The 23,113-nt window shown below is 34.6% G+C and overlaps 1 protein-coding gene across 1 annotated transcript in view; it reads right to left on the minus strand.

Annotated features, from left to right (window-relative positions):
- THEMIS (thymocyte selection associated) overlaps window positions 1-23,113 on the minus strand; it is a 197,595-nt gene that overhangs the window by 110,945 nt on the left and 63,537 nt on the right. Inside the window, exon 3 of the mRNA XM_008053704.2 lies at window positions 17,210-17,668. Within this exon, the coding sequence (XP_008051895.1) occupies window positions 17,210-17,668 (459 nt within the window). The remainder of the gene's footprint in view (window positions 1-17,209; window positions 17,669-23,113) is intronic.

The raw sequence follows: 23,113 nt of genomic DNA on the forward strand, positions 1-23,113 counted from the left end.
TCAGCCTGTAATCTCGCGCCTTTGGGAGGCTGAGGTGAGTGAATTGCCTGAGTTCGTGGGTTCGAGACCAGCCTGGGCAGGCGAGACCTCATCTCTACAATAAAATCAAAAAATTAGCCGGCGTGGTAGCGCGCGCCTGTAATTCTGGCTACTAGGAAGGCTGAGGCGAAAGGATCGCCGGAGCCCAGCAAGTCGAGGCTGCGGTGGCCGGGAGCGGCCACTGCACTCCAGTCTGGGCGACAGAGTGAGACTCCAACTCAAAAAAAAAAACAAAACAATATTGCAAAATCATGAGATACAAGGTACTTAAGATTAATATGTGGAAATGACAAGCATGCACTCTTTTTCCAATGTCAAAGTTATTTCTTTCTACACTGGTGTTATATTATACCTAGGTAGAACAGGAGTGCTACAAGGTGGGTCACAGTCAGCAGAGCCACTCAGGAGCCCCAGGTTTGCTGTCAGGTGCTACCAATGTATTCATTGTGTCACGTGACACTGGAAATTAGTGAATCTCTTTATTCTTTGCAAGCACCCATTGTCCCAGAGGTCGGTTTTGGGGACTACAGAGACACCTAAAATATCACCCTGCAATTTATCTGCTCTTTATATGCTACCCTACATAGTATCATTATACATGGTCTTGAATTAAAAATAAAATTATTTGTTAACATTAATGGGATTTTATAATAGTTTCTATTTTCTTGATAATTTCTTAATGCGCGTTTTATAGCATTTTCATGATCTGGCACGGTTTCCCAATTTTTCCAACCACTCTTCTGTCAATTTTCTTTCTTTCTTTCATGCTTTTTGAAAAGGAACAATTTGAAAGACTTACAAGACAGAATTTCACCATTAAAAATATTACCTATGTTATTACTGTTGATATTATTAACTGTTTATGCAGCATCTGAAAGCTCTAACTCTATAATTTGTGTCACATTACTTATATATCCTGTGTAATTATAGAGTTTGTGAAGATACAGCATGAAAAAGCATCACTTTATTGAAAATAAAAAAATTAAAAATTCATGGTTGCCTATAGACTCGAGGTCTATAAAACTGTAAAGATTTTTTAATTTTTAGAAAAGAAGAGGAGGACTGAAAGAGCTCTTCTTACCCTAATCAATTCGTTTCATAAAGTTTCACATATCTTAAATTTTGATGTTGTTAAAACAGTCATCCCTGAGCCCCAGGGGACTTTAGAATCTAAAATTGTGGTCATTTGAATCAAAATTTCAGAATCAAATTCTGAGCCTAGTTCTTCAAGGGCTTCCTAGGCTCACACTGTTTCTCAAGCTTAGGGAACAGCTGGAGATTGGTAAAATAGATGCCATCAAGGACTTCCTGGGCACTATGAGTTAATTTATCAACCATCAGGGCCCCAGTGCTAGCAAGACCCCAATCTAGATTTGTGCATGATGGATGCTGTCAGCTAGCAATAGCCTTATGTTTGGAGGACTTTATTGCTGCCAGAGAAAGCCTACAGAGCACACTGTCTAACCTCTGTTAAATTTTTTATATCCAATTTCTGACCTATCTTTGATACTTCTGTACCTGAATTCAATGAAGTAATGTTGCCTCATTTTACTTAATCAGCAGCATTTGACAAAGTAGATCAGACTCCTTCCCCTTTGATATATTTTCCTCACTTATTTTTCTCTAATCTAACATGTGATTCCTTTTTTTTCTGGTTTCTTCTCTTTACATACCACCCACTCCTCACACACAGGCGCACACACACACACACACACACACACACACACACACCTTTTAGTGTATCTTGGTTCTTTCTCTATCTACACTCACGCCTACAATGATCTTACACAGTCTCATGTCTTTAAATATCATCTATATGTTGACAACTTCCCAAAGAATAGCTCCAGCCAAATCATTCTCCTGAACTCCATATGTCTACTTCAGATCTCCATTTGAATATTTAATAGAGGTCTCAAAATTGACATGCCCAAACTGAAATCTGATCTTTCCTCCCAAACCTAGGCTATCTGCCACTTTCCTTATCTCAGTTATTGGGAAATTCTTTCTCCTTTTCTCATCTATAAATCTCAGACTTCAGACTGTCTCTCTGACCTCTTTGCTGTCAGTCAGCTCTTTGCACAGCCTGTTTCCTCTGCCTGTTACATTCTTCAGCCAGATAAGTTCATAGTCAACTCCTCTTCTTCTTCAAGTCTACTTAAATTATCATTTTGCCAATAAGACCTACTCTAAATGTTGTTTTTGAAAATGCAACCATCCCTGCTCTTTGCTTTTCTCTGTTTCTCTATTTTTCATGTCACCCTTCACCTTCATTTATTCCATATAACTTGCTTATTTATTATGACGATTATCTAGTGCTTGTTTCTCTAAATTAAGACATATGCTTCCCAGAAACAGGAGTCTTTGCTTGTTTTGTTTGTCAGTATATCCCAGTGTCTAGAATGGTGCTTGGCACATATTAGGGATCAGTGAGAAAGTAAATGAATAAAAAAATAATTGCCAGAACATCAGCGAGTGAGCATTAAAAGAAAGTGATCCAGTAAACAGATTGCATGTAAAATTTCAATGAAGGAAAAAGAAATGTCCACTGTTAAAACTCCTGCTATTATTCATAACAGATATAGTATATTTCTTTCTAAATATTCATTTTTATATTTCTCCTAAAACAAGTCTTTTAAGCTCACAGTTTAACTTAATCAACAGCATATCCAATTCAATAAATATTTGTATTGTTTCATTTATATAAAATAATAGAAATATTAGGGTAAAAATATGAGCAAAGTGAAATCTTTTTCATCAAATTTTTTATATAAAAGATTAGGCAAAATCATGATGTATATATCTAAAGAGAAGATTCAACACAGGAAAATAGCATATGCAGTGAAAATCAACAACTCTTCTTAGATTCACCAGAAAATTGAGTTCACAGGGCAAGTCACCACCCCAAAAACTAGAGAGGTAGATGAATATTGAGAGTTACAGCTTACTAGGAACAAGAACTACTGCTGGTAAGAACACTTAAAGGGTAATTGAATAGTTGCTGGACATTAAGTCACTTGAGATATAAAACTCCCGGGTTCATGCTCAGGACTTCCCACACTTTCCTGAGTTTTATTTTCTGGAGCCCCACCATGTTCTCAGAGTGAATACTGGAGAAAAATCTCCTTGTCCTTCCAGCAGAGGAAGAGGAAAAGCAAGCACTGTGAAATTTACCCAGAGCATTCTGTTCTCAAAAACAAAACCCAAAAGCCTACCCTCAAGCAAAACAAATTTATCACAGCCTAACCAACTTGTTTTTGTTTTGCTTTTTTTTTTCCAGAGCCTAAGCAACATGGTCGGAGAAAATTATTCAACTTCTACCACTTCTAGCCTTCTATGTAGGGAAAGGAAATACCTTACTCCAACCTCCTCTATACTTGCACAACTCAAGTCCCCACTAGCCATTCTGTCTAGAGGCTAAAAAGGAGGAAAAAAAGATGAGAAGCACTTGTGACAGTCACAACCTAGAGACACAGGCTTACTGAAAGACTGAAATTATATGTAAAATGGTAGAATGCACCCATCCAACCATACCTTAAGACTACATCAGCAGTGTTCCTGTATAATAACAGGAGATTATAACTGAAAAAATGATGTTTAAGAATCTACATAAGAAGGAGTCTCTAGGGAAAGTCAATAGGGCAGTCAAAAACAAGGACACCACATGAAATGTCAGCCTTTGGTATTTACAGTTACAGCAAACAGTAAACACAGCCTAACTCCTAGCCAGATCATAAAACCTCACACTAAAGGATTGTTTACCTCAGTTTCCTTTACCTGAAACATCATGTCTGGTTTTCAACAAAAATGTCAACATATGTCAAAAGGCAGAAAAGCATGATCTGAAGAGACAAAATAAGCATCAAAGCCTGACTTAGCTACAGCAGATATTTTGGAATTTTCAGGCCAGAAACTCAAAATATGATTGATATGCTAAGAGAATATTATGGCAATAATAGAAAAAGGGTACAACATCAAGAAAAGATGGGAATCTAAGCAGAGAGGTGGAAATTCTAGTGAAAAAATTAAAAGGCAATGATGGAAATTAAAAACACAGAAATAGAAATAAAGAATTACTTTTGCTGTTTCCTCAATAGTCTGGATACTGCTGAGGAAAGAATTAATGAATCAATCTTTCAGTTATGTCAACAAAATCTTCCCAAATTAAAAAGAAGAAAAAGAAATAAAATATATGGAACAGAATACCCAAATATTGCAAGACTATTGCAAAGATGTAACATACGCACCATGGGAATACCAGAAGGAGAATAAAGAAGGAGGGAAACAGAAGAAATCTTTGAAGAAATAAGATCAAGATTATTTCAAATTTAATGAAGCTCAGAAAAAACTAAACAGAATAAATACCAAAAAATTTATACTTCAGAGTGTCGTATTCAAAGAACATATAATCAAAGACAAAGAGAAAACTTGGACCAGAAGTGGGAAAAACACTTTGCCCATAAAGGAACAAGGATAAGATTGGTACTGAACTTTTCTTTGGCAACATGCAAGCAATAATACAGTAGGATTACACATTTAATGTGTTGAAAGAAAAAAATACCAACCTAGAATTCTGTATTCAGTGACATTATTATCCAAAGTAAAGGAGAAATAAATATTTTCTTATACAAACAAAATTTGAGAAAATTTGTCACCAAAGAAACTTTGCCTTGCAAGAATTCTTTTTTAAAATTCTTCAGAGTAAAGGAAAGTTATAGGTCAGAAACACAGATGTACATGAAGAAAGAGAAATTGTTGGAGAAGGAATAAATAAAGGCAAAATAAAATATTCTATTTTCCTTATTCTTAATTGATCTAACAGATAATAACTAGTTCAAAATAATAATAGCAGCAATATATTGGGTAATTATGACTCACAGATAAACGAAATGAATGACAGCAATGTTATAAGAGACAGGAGAGAGGAACTGGGAATACTTTGTTGTAAGATAACAGCACTACCCATGAAGTTATTTGTGTCATTTAAAGTGGACTAAAATTAGTTGTAAATATGTATTGTGTACTCTAGGTCAACAATTTCAAAACCATTTTTATGGTATAATGAATTTACTAAGAGAAGAGAGAAAATGAAACCACATAAAAATCTTAATTAAAACTTTAATAGGCAGAAAAAGAAGAGAAAATATAGCACATCTAGTTTGGGAATGGGGATAAAGACAGATATTATTAAGACCATGGCCATAGCATGAGTCTTTAAGAATAAAAAGAAATTACAGAGCAAGATAGAACAGGAGAGAGACTATCTCAGATGGCAAGGAGACCATAATCAATGATAAGGTTGGAAATTGAGTATTGTCAGTAATTACAAGTAATCCAGTCTCTTGAGATTTTAAATTAGATTTTAAATTAGAGCCCAGGAACTGGGCAGGAGACTGGATGAAAGTAAGACTATGAAGATAAATTTTGAATGCCAGGCTGAGGAATATATAACTAGTTCAGGAAGAAATTTGAAGTATGTCAGATTAAGAAAGACCAAACTAAAATTAGAAATTTGGCAGATCAATTTGCTAGCTCAATGGGAAGAGAGGCTAAAGCTAGGGAGTCTTCCTTTTTCAACTAACTTCCATGAAACTCATAAATATACAATTTACTGGCAACTCTATCTGCCTAATTACCTTCGTATGAACTTCAAATTGTATATATTATTTTCTTATGTCTGTTAATTCATTAAAATGAAACTTTCTTTGGGTTTTTTATACTATTCTCTTTACTTCCGTATATGTTTTAAATTTTCCATAATCAAAACAAAATCTTACATTTGTTTACAATTATCTAGAATTTTGCAATGACATCCTCAAAATTTTAAACTGAAATAGGTTTCACCAATTTTTATGACAAATATTATTAATCTAAGGATTTCTTCTAGAAAAGGATAAAGATGTAAACATAGCATTTAAAAAATTAAAATAAATTGCATGCTTTCATAGAACTACTTTAAAATATAAGAGAAAAAACCATTACAATCTGTTATAAACTTATAGAAGCTTCTTTGCTTTGATATATAAGTTTAGTCTTGCATGCGTGTGTGTGTGTGTGTGTGTGTGTGTGTGTGTGTGTGTGTGAGTGTGTGTGTGTGTGCATTACAAATTCTTAAATAAGCATTTGCTATTTTACAATAATAAGTGTTAGGCTTTTAAAAAAGACCATTTTGGTTATGCTAAAACAGTCATTTAGAAAAGACTCAGAGACTTGTATTAAGCTGAACTGGGCTAAACGTAGAAAGCATCTGAATTTAAAAGTGACTATTTTTCCTTGTCCCACCTTCACAGTCCTTGGATCTAGTAACTATTGCTGGCACTGAAGCGAACACAACCATCTTCACTGAGCCCCCAGTAAGCAGGAGACACATGCAAGAATGCTGAGCATCCCTGGAAAATCTTCCACCAGACCTAGATGAGAATTGGCCTCTGCTGAAACTTTCTAAAACCCCGGAAATGTATCGGTTCCCTTAGTCTCTAAATGACAACTGCTTTCTTTCAAGTCTTTGTATTAATTTTATATATAATGTTTAATCAAGCCTCGTGAACCAAAACTCCCAGAATAAGAAAAAAAAATTGTAACCAACTAGAAAGTAAGCAGCCCCAAATTGTTCAAGGTAATTGTAATTTAGAAGAATGGTAGGATTGATGTGATCTGAGCACCGGTTTGTGACAGTAACTTAACTGTCTGGGTTGTCTAAACACTGATAAAGAAGGAAACTGAGTAATGGTCATATGACACATAGTCATTATTAATCAATAGTGGGAAAAGGATAAGTAACTGTATGTCTTATGATACATACTGGATGAAAACTCTGCTTAAACGAACAGGTTTTTAGTGGATACACAACCTGTTCCCTGATCCAATGGTATCAGAATAAAACTCTTTTCCCAGCTTTTTGCCTCTCCTATTTAATTGGCAGCGATGGAAGCAGCTGATTGTTGATCGGGCCATAACAATAAGCATTTGTTATTTTATAATTGGAAAGATATAATCCTCTTTCTTCCCCCCCAAAGAGACGATAAACGTAACTGAATTAGAAAATGTCCCTGTCCAGAAAAGTTCTCTTTGACGTCAAAATTATAGAAAGATTAGAAGGCAGCGTCTCAGAGCATGAGAGACCTTCCTAGAGGTATTTGTACAATCTTTTCTGTTTCAAACTCAAGTGAAGCAAAACCAACGTATATTTATCAAACCCTAGTTTAGACTTCCTGAAATTTCTTTCTTAGTGAACGTGTTATCCCCTCTGCGTATGTTTGCTGATTATCCACAGAGAGCTATTGCAAATAACAATTTCCCTTCCGTTTTCTTTAAATCGGTAACGTTAGTTTCCTCTTGATGTTGCTGAGTCATTTCACTACACATTGTCTTTCTGCCTGTTCTTTCAGGGAAAGTCCCTTCACAGGGCAAATGTTAAGTACAGTGTGGTGCTTTTCTGCATCTCCCACTGCAAAAACTCTCTTAACAAAGTTTGAATTTTAAGGATCTCCTAAAAATTTTCTTTAAAGAGGTGATAGATAATTACATTTAAGTCTGGTTGTTGTTGAGCAACACATGTTTCCTTGGACATTTAATATTCAGATCTAGAATATTCTGTCAGCTGAGCATGTGAGGACATACCCTTTGCAATTGGACCTAAATTAGTACAGGGTGGGAAATCTGCTAAGATAGTCTTATTCAAGTCTACAAGGCAACATGATTGTTTCTACAAAATTTTTTCTAAAAGTTTTGTATATTACAGCTCCTCAGTTTCTCCCAACTTCTAGTTCCTTCTATATTATTATTTAATAATATTAATTTATATATGTGTTGGATATTTTTACTAAGTTTGATTGCTTTGTCATTTACTTTCTAAGACTATACTTATCTTTCTCTAAAGTACTTTCATAAACTTCATCTCCATCTCTCAACTACTCAATAAATTGTTCAGTTACAAATTTGCATTACATTGTACTCTTATTATAGGACAGTTGTTAGACACACTAATAATTTCTGTCTTGTTCTAGACTTTTAAATTAAAATTTGCTTTGTAGTTTATCCATTTGATCTCAGTTTTCTCTATGGATAGTCTATAAATTATTGTTTTAATTTATTCAACTTCATTTCAACTTAAGAGAAGCCATACTGTGAATTTCTATTTTGTTAGCTGGTTCTCCTCTGGCTCTTCTGTTGTTCATATTTCTAAACAGACACTGAATTTTGGATAGCTCTCTAACTTTTGCATTAGAAAAAAAAAATCATAGCCCTCATTAAGAAATCAAGAGTCATTTAAAATGAATATACTTGCATTTGACTCGGATTTATTTGTAAAACCACTCTACCTTTCACATTGCCATTTAGTTCATAAAATCTAATAAAAATTCGTAAACATTTGCTTATACTAGATGATACACTTCAACATGTTTTCTGTTGATGCTTGTGATGGCTTTATGTGTCAACTTGGCTAGGTTATAGTTCCTAGCTATTAATCAAACACTAATCTAGATGTTGCTGTGAATGTGCTTTGTAACTGTAGTTGCCATCTACAATCAGTTGACTTTAAATAAAGGGTGTTATCCTCCATAATATGGGTGGGTTTCATTCAATCATTTTCTGGTCTTAAGAGGAAAAACTGAGGTTCCCCAAAGAAAAAGAAATTTCTGCTTCAAGACTGCAGCATTAACTCACGCCTGAGTTTCCAGGCTTCCAGCTTGTCCTACAGATTTACAATTTATCAATCCCATACTTACATGAGTCAATTTCTTAAAATAAATAAATAATATTATATGCAATGCTATATAATTAGGTATATTTAATATAATATATATTGTTTTGTTTTTCTGAAGAATTCTAACTGATAAAACAGTAATAGTTTGCAATATAAAAATAAATATATACATAATAAAAATATGTGCCCTCCTCTGCTTCTGTTTGATACTTCTGTTAGCAATAAGATTGCAGACTAAAGAAAGAAAATGAATTGGAACCTGATTAGAGTATCCTTGGACATTTAATATTCAAATCTAGAATATTCTCAGTCACCTGAATATGTAAGGACCTATCCTTTGCAATTGGACCTAAATTAGTACAGCGTTGGAAATCCAGAGTATCCACTTGTTTTAAGTCCAATTGTCACAGTATTTTCATAAATGTGTTAGGAAAAGCATCCCTAATAAAAATTGAAACTGTTGTATAAATATAAATGATACCAACTTTGGTGCCATGAAGTTCATATCCTCCTTCGCTATTGAATTTATAAATATGCCATCATGATAAATCTAATCTGGATATGGTGAATAAGAAAGCCCTCTTGTTACCAAAACAGGAGCTTTGTATTGTGCAACATAAATATATATGTATATATATTTTAGTTGCTTTATTCATTCATGTTTTAGATTTACTGAATACTTTTTAACTTATTTAACATTTACTTTATCTCAAACATTCAGAAAATAAAAAATGAATATATAATAAATTATATCTAGCATTTTTATAAATTACTGAAAATTCTATTTTACTAAAAATATTAAATTTATATATTATACTTGCTATCATTTAGCAGCAACAGCAATTGGTTGTCTGAGAGATTATAGTAGGTCTAAGTAAAACTCTGGGCCAAGACTAATTTTAGTAGGTAGTGAGGTTATTGGTGAAATATATGCCTTTCCAATCCTTTCTTCCCTTCAAATTTGCCAGGGAACAAAGGTAAAAAAGAAAGAAGATAAATTAAATGGTAAATGGTTCAATGGAATCTAAAAGACATCTGCAATTCTTAATTTAAATGAAGACAGAAATCAGTCAAGGATGAATGACTTGACAGAATAGAAAAAGTAATGTCCATGTGTTTAAGGAGGCAGAATCCAGGGAATGTGAGCCTTTCTTACCCCTGGGACCCACAGGAAGAATAAGACCCTTCGAAGGACAGAGTGATGCCAGGGGGCTAAAAACATGGAGATGATTCAAATATCTGAGGCATGGTTAACCCTGGTCTTCACTCCAACCTAGGGAAGATTGAAGTATCGGACTGAAAACATAGGAGCTATCTCTAAATCAATAGGAGGGATGGTGAGATCTTCAACTCCTTACCCACTTAGCTCCAACAGTTTCATAACCCCCAGAAAATGTCAAGATTCTCAAGTAAAACTTCACAAATCCTGGAGGAAACACTCCAGAAACTAAATTTGAGGAAAGTCCCAATGAAAACGCTGGCATGATGATTCCTAAAGTCACAAACACAGAGCTTATATGCAACTAGTGCCTGTCTTGTACATTTTTTTTAATGCCTCACATGTAAACATGAACAAATGGCAAATAATCACCAGGTATTTGATAAAAATATTTAACAAAAATGACAGACCAAAACTCAAATAAACAAACAAAAAATAACAATGAGCCCGAAGGAGAGAGATGCAATTCAGGGAATAATACACAACTTTTTGACAATTACAAAATATCCTGAGAGATAAGATACTTATTTTTAAAGCAAGACCAGGGTAAAATATTTTAATTGATGTAAGAAATAACTCTTGGGAATTAAAACTGTGATAGCTGAAATTAAAAATTCATTAAAACAGCTGGAAATGTAGTTAAGAAATTTTCCCTGAAGGTGAATGAAAGAAAAGGAGGTATAAAATAGAAAAGAAAGACATTCTAGAAGATCAATATGGGAACTTCAATATGAGATTTGAAGTTAAAGAAAGAAAAGAGAAAATGCGATTGAGAAGACATTATCAGAGAAATTATTCCAGAAATGAATAACTTTAAATCTTCAAATGGAAGACTGCCATCAAAATGAAAGTACAGATCACCACAAAGCACATTACTGTGAAACTTCAGAATATCGTGTATAATCTCTCAAAGGCAATACTGGAAGGCTGACGATAAGATTCTGAGAAGAATTTATTTTTAACCTGAAATTCTGTAAGTAGCCAATCTATCGATCTTATGTGCACATAGAATAGAGAGTTTTTCAGACGCACAGCCTCTCCAATTACTATCCCATGCACCTTTCTCAGGAAGCAAGTGGCGGGGGGATGTGCTCCATCAAAACTGGAAGAAAATCAAGACAGAAGGAGTTAGTTATTTGGTTCCAGAAATAGCTAGTCAATACAGAAGCAAGTCAAAGGAGAACCACCAGGATCATTTTAAATGGAAGCCCCAGGGCAGAACCTCTGCAGTTGGTCTAGAGAGCAACCAAGTTAATTTGGAACATGAGAATGGAGAGCTCCAAATGAATACCCTCAGGGAAAAAAATAATAGAAAGGTAGATTTCTCACAGTTTGAGTTATGTAGGAAATTACATTGAGTGACTTTTTTTTTTTTAATTTTACAGAGACATTGGTGAATTCTCTAAGTCTTAAGATTGAAGAAAGCCAAGCCAAGAAAACAAGAAATTCATCACCACAGAAAACAGTTATGCAAAAATGGAGTTATTTCATTATATACCACTTGGTTGAGCAGTGAATTGTCACAGTAATGAAAATAATAATGCTTAACCATAATCTTGCCATATATTGAGAGAATAGGGAAGTAGGAATATAAGAGAATTAAGTCTTGCTGTATGTGAAAATCAGCAGTTACTATCTAAAATTGATGACTTGAAAAATAGCAATATTCCCTTATTATATAGAAGTGTGCCAGAAAGCAGGGGAACATATTTAATGGCACAGAGGAGCAGAGTGTGAGGAGAATTTGTCACTCATGTCAAGGGCAAAAGTCTTGCTGATAATTTTGTCATAATTTATTTTGCTACTATTTGACTTTTTGGACTTTAATAAATATTGACATTATTTTTAAATATTAAAGTAGAAAAAGAGGAAGTCTCAGAACACTGAAGACTAATGTGTTTTTATTCTGCTATTCATTTATCATCTATTATGCAATATTCAGATACTACCTTTCTCATATCACTTTTTGCTTGTATGATTTCAACCCTCTGCTTATAAAATGAATTAATGTTTTATACTTTTATACACCACAACAAAAACCACACCTCCAAATTTTAGGAGGCATTGGGATTTTCTTTGAAAAGGAAAGATAACTGTACAACTCTAAAATTTTGATAGGAAAGAAATAATTGTCAGTCTATATGTCAAAACATGACACTATTTAAAAAAATCTACTGGTTAAGACCTCTGGCTTTTAGAAGCAAATTTAAATATCTCATTCCATTTTTCATTTGCAAATATTATACATTCCATTTACTACAATAATATGAATTTTATCTTCTTGTGAAAGACACAAACACATCATAAAATTACTTACATTAAAAGTAGTAGTTAGAGGTTTGGACTATTATTTATATTCTATTTTTCAAAGAGGAATAATTTTTTTTCCCCAAATCATTAAATGTGTGGTGAGCATGAGTGAGGTTCAGTTCTATAACAAGAATTGTGCCCAAGAGTTTCTAGGAGCAAATACTCCATTTAAACACTCTTTGCTACTTTTATTTTTTATGGAACCTAAAATTTCACATTAACAATATATTAAAAACTAGTAGTAAGAGTAGAATATCTTATATTCTCTCAACTTATTTGCTATGTTCTCTTTTCAGCAAATCAGTAATTCATAGCTTCCTAGAGTTCTCAGTCTTTTTCATCTTGTTCTTTCCCCTAACGTTTCTGTAAAACTCCCCGTTTGCTGCTCAGACCTATTCTTTTTTTCTTGTCACTTTAGAAAGGAAGGGTTAGAGCCAAAAAGGGTTTATACCGTACCTGACTCTCTAGGCCTGTGGAAAGCAAATTAGCAATGTCTCTCAACTTCAAGGCAAGTTTTGATCTTCGGTTTAAGAAAGAATAATGTAAAACAAAACAACAAAATTCAAGTCTACATCTTATATGTATGGGGGAAAATACCTACAACAACAAAAATTTTAAATATCAGATATTTGCAATGGACACTCATCCTCTATTTCTAGGGAATATTCTCCAGTCAGTATATATGTAAGCCAGTCTCATACAGCATGTCCTGAAATTGCTATACAATAAGAACTAATGTTTAAAAATAATTCCTAAGAAGTTAAAGATCCAGAATAATTAAAACGAAAATTTAATTTCAATATCATTAAACAATGAGAATTGGACTAACACATTTAGTGAAGGATATGTCAACCAAAGACTTTCTTCTGAGAACTTGGTTAGCAGAAAACCATAGTTAAACCTACCAATTCTGTTAATATCCCCTGCTCTTCTGATGTTTACATTTAATAGACTGATCTCTATCCAGTAGATAAAGCCAAAAACTGGGAATAATGCTGACTTCTTTATAATCAACCTTTCAATAGATTCTGCTGACTGTACTTCTCAAATTCTCAGTAAGCTGAACTGAGATTCTTTGTATAAATGAACCCAGTTGGGCTTACTGCACTCCTCTGTCCTCCTCTCTCCCAGCAGAAAGCCCTTTATTGATTTGCCCTAAGAACACATTTCAACCTCTTGGCATATAGTTGAAGACCCTCCATGATTGATTTCCCTTCTCCTTTGCATGTCTTCACAGTTGTCGCATCCTGCCCTCACCTTTTGTTTTCACACCAGCCACACCAGAACTCTCATCTCTCTTTATTTGATTTATGGTTTTTTTTTGTTTTTTTGAGTTGGAGTCACTCAGTCGCCACGCTAGAGTGCTGAGGCATACTCACGGCCACCGCAGCCTCGACCCACCAGGCTCCAGTGATCCTTCTGCCTCAGCCTTCCAAGGAGCGGTCACTACAGACGCATGCCACCACGCCCGGATAATTTTTGATTGATGGTAGAGATGAGGTCTCCCCAAGTTGCCCGGGTTGGTCTCGAACCCACGGGCTCAGGCAATCCACTCACTTCGGGCTCCCAAATTGCTGGGATGACAGGCTGAGCCACCAAGCCCAGCCTTTCATCTCTTTCTTCTTACTTGCTCTCTCACATACTACTCCTGCTTCCTCCAACCCTGTTCCCTCTTTTTTTTTTTTTTTTTTTTTTTGCCCATCTCCTATGCATCCTTCAAGTCTCAGTTTAAATGCCATTTCCTCAGAGGAGTTTTTCTTTGTCCCTGTCCTAATTTACTAAATGCTGCAACATCCTTGTCCACCCACATAGGTTCTGGGTCTGCTCTCATTTGCAACTGTGTGATAGATAGGAGATACCAAAAGTTTTAGAAAGTAACAAATTTTAAAATGAGAAATTTCTATCTATTATTTATAGAAATCAAAGAAAACACAAGTGCCTATTTTCATTTGCCCATTTTGGGATACCTAACAGAACATTTAACGTGAGGTCTAAAATTTGCCATGGCCTCAATTTGTTGTAATGTTAAGTGGAGTTTCTTACCTATACCTTTAGTTCAAAACGACTAGATCAATTTTCTGATTAAATATCTCTGTGTGACCGAATTTAATACATAATTCAACAACCTGCCAAAAGAGCCACACAATTTTTCCACAATTGTTTAAGTGACCAACATTATTAATAGGAGCAGAAATAGATAGATTTTGAGATACCTAAGGGGGTACTTTTTGACCAAATATTTTTACATACTGCTTTTTTGTTCTCAAGTGTATAATATAACAGTACCTTGATAGCACCTTAATTTCTCTCTCAAAACAACTTCAAGAGGTAGGCAAAATGGTAACAGAATTTCTTTTATATAAACAAAGGAAGTGTAAATGGCTCACCAAAAACCACCAACTAAGATATTGGTCCAGAACTAGAATCCAAAACTCCAAGTTGAGAACTTTTTGCTCTACCATTTGCCCTACTTATGTGCCTTAATCTTGAAAATTCAAGGGACTAATACATTCACAGCAACAATGCTCTCTCCAGATATTCCTATTTTAAAACCAAGATAATTCTACGAAGCGTTTTTAAAATACATGTGTATCTGAATTAATTTATCATATCATTTTCCTTTAAGACAGAAGGGCTCTGAGCTAGTAAACATTTATAAACAGTGATGGATGGCTGAAAATAAAAAGGCTGTCACAGAAATAGGAGAAAGGGGCACATTAAGAAAACTTTGCGTCCTTCCCACTTTTGTTGACCACCTCCATACTAGAAGCCCTCATTCTAATCGAATATGTTCTATTCTAAAAAGCAACACTTTTCTAACCATGTTTAACTAGCAGTAATAAAACTTAGTTAGTATTTTAATCTGTCTACACCCAACAGTTACAACGCCTTACATTTGGGTGGCACCATACAAGTTACAACTTCCCTGTATAGACATTATTCAATTTGATCATTGCAATAGACATGTAGTTTCCTTATTGATCGATGAGGAATCTAATTCTCAGAGACTTAATTTAGATAAAATAAGGTCAGCATCCCACTCTTCATGCTCTAAAACCCTTCTCTTTCCCAAACCTAAACCTGTTGGGAGCCAGCCTTGGAGGTCCACATGATTGACAGGGTCCCGGTGGGCCGAAGACCCCGGGCCGCAGGGTGAGCCCGGGAAGCTGAGGCCCTTCTGTCTTCCACCTTTGCTGTTTGATACGGCTGAAGAAATTCTGTGCAGTCGTGGAAGAAGAAAATGGCATGTTTATGCGAAGTACTCACACCTAACCTGAGAATGTCATGGTTCATTTTCCCATTTTCCCACTATGCCTCTTGGCCTTTTCTAACATATGCAAGGGTTAAACTCTGAAGCACATCAAGAATGCTTTCTTTTACTTGGTTATAAGTTACTAGATATTGCTTGAATAAAAAATGATATAAGTATATTCACTCCTTATTTGATTTAGAATTATGCAGCTTAGTGTTCGGACATAAGGTTTTTTAGAAGCACAAGTTTATGGTAAGTTCATTATGAGCTCATTACAAGTTCTAACACTTATCTAGGAGTTATGTAGGTGATTTATAACACTGTCTTCACAGACAGGATAAAAGATTAATCGTTGAGGTTTTTACTTAATTCTATAGTTAAATTTTAAGTAAACGTTTATAGAGTGGGTTTTCACTGAATCCATAATATACTAATTAGATACTTTTATGATAATTAACTAAATACAGAAAGCAACCTTGAGGGCCTGGGAAATGTCATTAAAACTTCTTTTGAGTTTTCTTTAGAAATAAACACTGTGGGATAAGAGAAAAGTAATGAAGACACCTGGACAAGAAGGGCGATTACAAAAGCTTTGAAGGTCGTAAAAGCCCAAAAAGAGAAGAACTGCTACATGAAGGAACCGTGCACCTGGGAACTTTCTTGAAGCACTTCAAGGACTGTAATTTGGGACTCTTTTGAAGAAAGTTGCTGGCAGTGCTATTCTAGACATGATAATTGTTTTATCCATGTATTAATCATAATTGGTAAATGTAATATCATACAAGTTTATATAATCAATATCATATGTATGAGGGTTGACAAAAATTATTAGGCTCTGGTTATGTTTAACAAGGTTTTTACTTTGTGTCATTAATTAAGTTTTAGTGCTATAGCTACTTTGAAGATTGTTTTAAGTTCATAAGTTTAAGTTCACACAATGATAAAATTGGTGCCTCAAAGATAATAATAATTGCTCCACTGCCTATCTTAAGACAAAGATGTTTTCCAGGAGGTTGCCAAGCATAAGGGAAAACAGCCAAATCACCATTATCCTAAACTTAAAAGCTCATTGGCAATTATGCAACCATAATAATTTTAGTTGTGTTAGTTTTATTTCATTATGTTTAGTTCACTTCATATGTTTATTCAGAGTAAAGATTAGTGTATGTATTTTCACAGTAAGTGACTTTCGTAGTTATTCTTTTAATGCTAGCCACTGTTGTTTGGTCAAGTTAATGGGCTTCATATTCCTACTATCACTAGGTACAATCTATAGTTTTGTATTAGTGATTTTAAGGCTTTTTTAATTAGACAAGTGATGTGGAACCGAAGTCAAAGTAAACCTTGTATGCATTATGTTTAGTTTAAGTGAAACTCCTTTTACACTTATCTCAAGACTCATTAACTGAAAGTAGATAGTGTTTTTGGCTTATTCGTTTCTTCTAAAGACCACCAGATGGTGGTAACTTTTAAAACATATGTACGTGAAGGAATTTTCTTTGTCTTGCCCCTTTTACAAATGCTATAAAAGCTTTCTGTTAACTAATAAAGGATGTCATCTGTTCAGGAAGCAGGTGTCCGGGAATATTGTGTCCGTCTTTCGCCTATCCATCTCTCCTTCAGGAGATCTCACGACCTGGCAAAAGGGGCTGGACCCCTAAATAAACCCAAAGTGGATACTCACATTTCATCACACCCTGAATTTCATAAACAGGCTTGAGAATCAGCATACCACAAAAGTCTTTAGGGAATGGATTTGTTGAATCCCACTTATGTGAAAAATCTGTAAGCTTCACAGTTCGTGTTCTGTTCTTGGGAATCTTCCATTCCACAATTTCCTTTAGAGTATAAATATGCTCATCTTCACATTCATAGAATTCTCCTTCTTTTGACAATGGCAAAGTAAAGGAGTGATTTTGATGATTCCTTACTACTCCGCAGTTCACCATTATTTCTCCATCAATTTCTTCAACTGAGTTGAGCATGATTTTCTCACCCTGCTTTATGATGAGATTCTCTAGTTTTATATCCTTCTGACGATAGAAACAAGGATGCCCTAGTCTACTTGGTCCGATATGAATGGTCCTTGTAATTTCTTCCATTGTAGAGTATGGAGTTTTATCAGCCACGATCTTAAAAAGGCCTAAAACAGAATTGTGTACATTAGAATTCTTGAAATAAAATTCCTCATCAGAAAATCACAATGAGAGAGTTACAAATCAAGTATTGTGTACCTTTTAAAAGTAATATTCCTTTTTAAAGATTAGAGAGACTTGTTTTAATCCTGAATTCTTGTAGGTAAAACTTTAATGTATTGTTTGCAGATTACTGAATCATTAGATCTGGCAACATAAATGGAGAAAAGGGAAAAATACTTTGCAATGAAATGGGCCCTGTTCTTGGACATAGGAAATCTGGATGAGATACTGGCTCTGTTTCAACTACCTGTGTGATACCAAGCAAGTCTTTTGATTTCTCAAAATCACATTTTTTTATTTTTAAAATGAGAGTATTGGATTTGACTAGTTTTTTATGAATGTATTCTCATACACAAATTAAACATATTCCAGAAGGGAACTGATTCACAGTCAAATCTACAACTAAAAAGCTATACAATTGGAACTAGATAGTACGATGATTGCACACTTTCTAGTATTGCAAACGTACTTAACCCCACTTTAAATTCATGTTATGTGTATTTTATCACAATGAAAAAACATTGGCATAGTTTCAATTAATGTAAGACTTATCAGAAACTTTAGATATATTGTGCCTCTCAAGAGGGGAATATAATATGCATAATTTTTCAGATTCTTTGATTATAAAACTCCCGGTGAAAACACACATTAATAAATTATAACATAATATATCACAGTATATTTGTGTTCCTTCATAACACTTCTTGAAAAATGCCAGGTTAGGTAGTTGTTCGGGACTGACTACTCTTGATTATATATTAAACTTCCTTCTCATTGTTTCTCTAATTTTTCCACTAGAACATTTCACTATTTTCATGATTTTACTGATTTTATTATTTAACAATTTTTGTCTGTCAGGGCAATCACTACTATAGTCAATTGTTACTACTTAAGGTGTAACTTTTTATGGTTGTATGTTTAAGTGGTTCTCTTGTTTGAATTATTTTATTTTTACCCATTGTGGTTCAGTCAGGCATGCTGGTTCACACCTGTAATTCCAGCACTTTGGGAGGTTGAGGTGGAAAGATTGCTTGAGTCCAGGAGTTCAAGACCAACCTAGGCAACATAGAGAGACCTTGCCCTTACTAAAAAATTTAAAAAGTAGCTGTGTGTAGTGGTGCACACCTGTAGTCCCAGCTACTTGGAAGGCTGAGGTGGAAGGGTCTCCTGAGCCCAGGAGGTCAAGGCTGTGGTGAACCATGGTCATGCCACTGCACTCCAGCCTGCACAAAACAGTGAGATCTCGACTTTAAAAAAAAAAAAGTTTTTATTTTATGGGCACATCTGCTTTGAATCATTTTCAGAAATTTATTTTTTAAGTAGATTTTAATAAAATCCCAGAGAAAATAAGAACAAAGAAATAATTGGTCCATTGCCTTCTTAACACAAAAGTAAAATAGCATGCTTTAAGAAAACAGTATATTTTTAAAACTCACAAAGTGATATAGCTTGAAAAAATTATTTATTAGTTATTCAACAATTGTATTCCAATTAAATTCATCTTATATAAAACCATTATTAACTAGACTATAGTGTCCTTTACATGTATTTGGGGTTACTGTTCAAAGACTTCTGAGCAGTTATTTCTGAAGTGTATTTTTGCTCAAACTGAAAAAAAAAAAAAACAGGAATTTTGGTGATTTTTTTTTAGATATAAATTTTCTGAAAAAACATGAGTGGTGCAATCTTGGTAAGGAATGAGTAAGGTAACATGTGCCACGTTTCCTGAAAACTAGAAATTGAGAAATGCTCATTTACCGCATGGTGTGCTTGAAGGCAGTAAGGAAAAGAAACATTTACTTTGAAGGAATTTCTTATTGTATTATGTCTTGTAGCAGGAAAAATCCAATAAAATAGTATTCTGAAATTTGCCACCATAAATTAATTTGTGTGCATACGTGTGCATACACGTTTAATCTCATTTGTCTGTGTGTAAAGATTTATGTCTAAAGGGTCCACAATCATTATCAGAGCATAGAAAATTCAGCAGTTTTTGCGAAATGAGTTTTTAAAAAAAATAGCTACCTAGAATCTCATAAAAGGTAGAGACACATAGTTTTATTTCTATCCTAGCTATATTGATGACATAAGTCACAGAAGAATTAATTCAACATCATCTTTCTTGGGAATAGAGCTCACCTAAGGTAATAACAGACCTAAAATATTATGAAGTAGAAAAGCCTAAAACCCTAAGGGCCACCATTATTTTAAGTTAATCACACTATTCAGAGCTGTCTTGTTGGATGTCTCTATGGCAAGAAAAATGTGTCTATGAATCTGTGTGTTTTCCCTTAGAAGAAGACAAAGTACACAATTTAGCATGCTAAGTGGCAGAGTGTGGGAAAATATTTGATTAACTTATCTCTTTATATATATATACTCTTGCAGCCAATCCAAAGAGTTCCTTTTTAAAAACAGTCATTGAATACCATACAAACTAAGGCATTCTTTTTAATATGATGTAATATTGGAACTTGAATTTCACAGTGAAGAAAATTAAATATAAACTAAAGCAGCACTGCACCACAGGGCCCTATCAGCTCTAAATCTGACCAAGTTTTCTCCATCTTTTTCACAAAAAGTGTAATAGTTTCAAACTGAGAAAAATATGCTTTACTATTCCTCCAAAGAAAAACAAACAAAAAAAAACACATTTCAGGAGTAATCATAAAAGTTATAAAATAAACCCATACATAATCTTTATAAACGTTAGAAAGCAGAAAGAAAACAGATTTCTGGTTCCACCTTGGATTGTTAGTTCTTAAAAGGAATTTTATTGTTTTGTTTTGTTTTGTTTTTTTTGAGTTGGAGTCTCACTCTGTAGTCCAGGCTGGAGTGCAGCGGCATGTTCACGGCCACCCCAGTGTAAATCTGCTGGGCTCCGGCGATCCTTCCGCCACAGCCTTCCAAGTAGCTGGGACTACAAGGCACACACTACCACACCCAGCTGATTTTTTACTTTTATTGTAGAGATGAAGTCTCGACAAATTGCCTGGGCTGGTCTCAAACCCGTGGACTCAGGCAATCCACTCTCCTCAGTCTCCCAAAGTGCTGGGATTACAAGCTGAGCCACTGAGCCTGGCCTGTTATTTTAAATTAGGAGAGATTGTTCATCAAGAACATGTCACTCAAGAAACAAAAATCATAAGGAAATGCAGTAGACTGACCTGTAAAAATTACTCAATAGTGAATTTCATCTTTTAAATATTTTTCTTTACTATTAGGGTTTAGGGGCACTTATATTTCAATTGCTAATGACTTGCAATCACCATCATTAGCAGTAACAACTGAAATTTGCTCAGAAATGTACATGCTTGAACAATTTTTTCATATGCATCATTTTATCCTTACAATAACCTTCTGAGTTCAATAAAACAAATTTTATTACTGGAGGATAGGAAAATGGTCACATTTTTTATAGCTGGTAGCCATAGCTCTAGAATCTCAAATCAGAGCTTTGACATCCAAGTCTTGCATCTTGCCGCCAAGCCAGGTACGACTTCTAAGGACAATGAGAACAACGTGTTTAGTCGCCTTGGCAAAATGTGTTTATGGGTCTTACCAGCTGGCCTCCTCTGCATGGATCTACCTTCCCCAGACCCCCATTGTGAGAAGGGCCATAATAATCTCCAGGTTTACTGCATAGAATTTATGTTTATCAGACTTTTCTTACTTTTTCTCTTTCTTCCTCATCAATTTCCACCCAAATAGGGAGCAATTTTCAAATTAAACTTTCCAACAGTATGTACACAGTGTTCCGTGAAAGTGTCGTATATGTCAAGCAGACTCCAAATGCTGAAGGAGCCAAGAAACCAGAAGAGGAAAACCAATCCAGTTTGTAGGCAGAGGGGGCTTTATTAGGAGGACCTTACAAATGGACGTGTGGTCTTGGGCAGCCACAAGATGAGTAGAGCTCAGCACCATTACTCTCCAAATCCAGAGCTTATATACCCCCCACTGAAAGGGGATATGTACTCCAGCAAGACAATTAAAGGCAACTCTATATGCATCAAATGGTCCATAATTTGTGTGATAATAACAAGGTTGCTTTGTTCTTATACTGAGTAAAGTAAATAAAATAGGAATCGGGAGTCATTCACAGGACTGAGACAAATCGTAAGTCAACATGGTAGATTTCCATCCAAGATAGAGTCACTTCTGTCTTCACACGTAGCATAAGATCGTGATGAAGATTTCACAACTTTTTTTTCCTTGTCTAACTGCCAGTCGACTTTCCCAATTCCAACCAAATAGATTTCCTTCATCTCTGAGACAAAAATACCTAAAGTCAACTCTACTTACTAATTCTAATCCTTTTCTCATATCATCAAAATCAGAATTATTGAAACGTTAGCAGTTTAGAATGTGTGGATAAATTACATGTATAATACCATTTCATTTTCAAAATCACTATACAAGGTAGCTCATATTAATAAAACATAAACATTTCACAGGTAAGAATATGAAGTTTTGAAGAGATGCCATAAATTATCATCAGATGCACATAAGAAAAACAGTAGGTTTTTGAGCTACACATTTCAATCATTTACAATTATTACAACTAATAAATTGTCCACCCTTTAATAAGCTAATAGAAATGGTTTCAAGGTGGGTAACTAGAACTTTTTAAATCTAATGACATAAGAAAAAAGTATTTAAGACATTGATTGACAGTCGTCTCATCTGTTCTTATGCCAGATGGTCGCAGGCCTCTGACCCTAGGTGAGGCCTCTGAGGGAGACCTAAGAACTGCACGTTGTAATGAGGTTGACAGTACTGCCCATACAAGTTCATGCCCAAGTGTTTTTCAGTTCACCAGGCCGTATTTAAGTGAGTTTCCAGAATATATCATCATTTTAAAATAAAATACTCCTCATTATTTAAAAAGGACGCATGGCTTTAAACATTTCCTGCAAAAAAAAGCATATTGAAAATAATGTTGATACACATACAAGTGAATAACAACACAAAATGACAGCGTTGACATTTCTACTCCTACTTAAGCTTTTTTTTCAGCCATGACATTACGAGGTAGAGCAATGTACTATAGTCCAATGAAATATGAAATTTGACTGAGACATCTTTAACACTTCAAAGTTATGAAAATACAAATATCATTATAAAGACATATGCCCTTGGGATATCGATAATGATAAGTCAAATATACACATCATGCACATACAACTTTTAGCAAACAATATGCATGTATTTGAGATGCATGTTCAAAGATTTTTAACGGATGAAGATACATAAACAAGAAGGTTTGGAGACAAATCCAGCTGCTGTGTCTCTCTGAACATGTGCTTTGCCTCTCCATCAGTAAAACAAAGTGTCTCTCGCTTATTTTTGTGAGTGTGTGCCTCTGCCTTTTGAAAAACTATACTTTTTTC

Source organism: Carlito syrichta, unplaced genomic scaffold (assembly GCF_000164805.1).
Source record: "Carlito syrichta isolate Samal-C Ts95f unplaced genomic scaffold, Tarsius_syrichta-2.0.1 Scaffold288378, whole genome shotgun sequence".
NCBI classification, from domain to species: domain Eukaryota; kingdom Metazoa; phylum Chordata; class Mammalia; order Primates; family Tarsiidae; genus Carlito; species Carlito syrichta.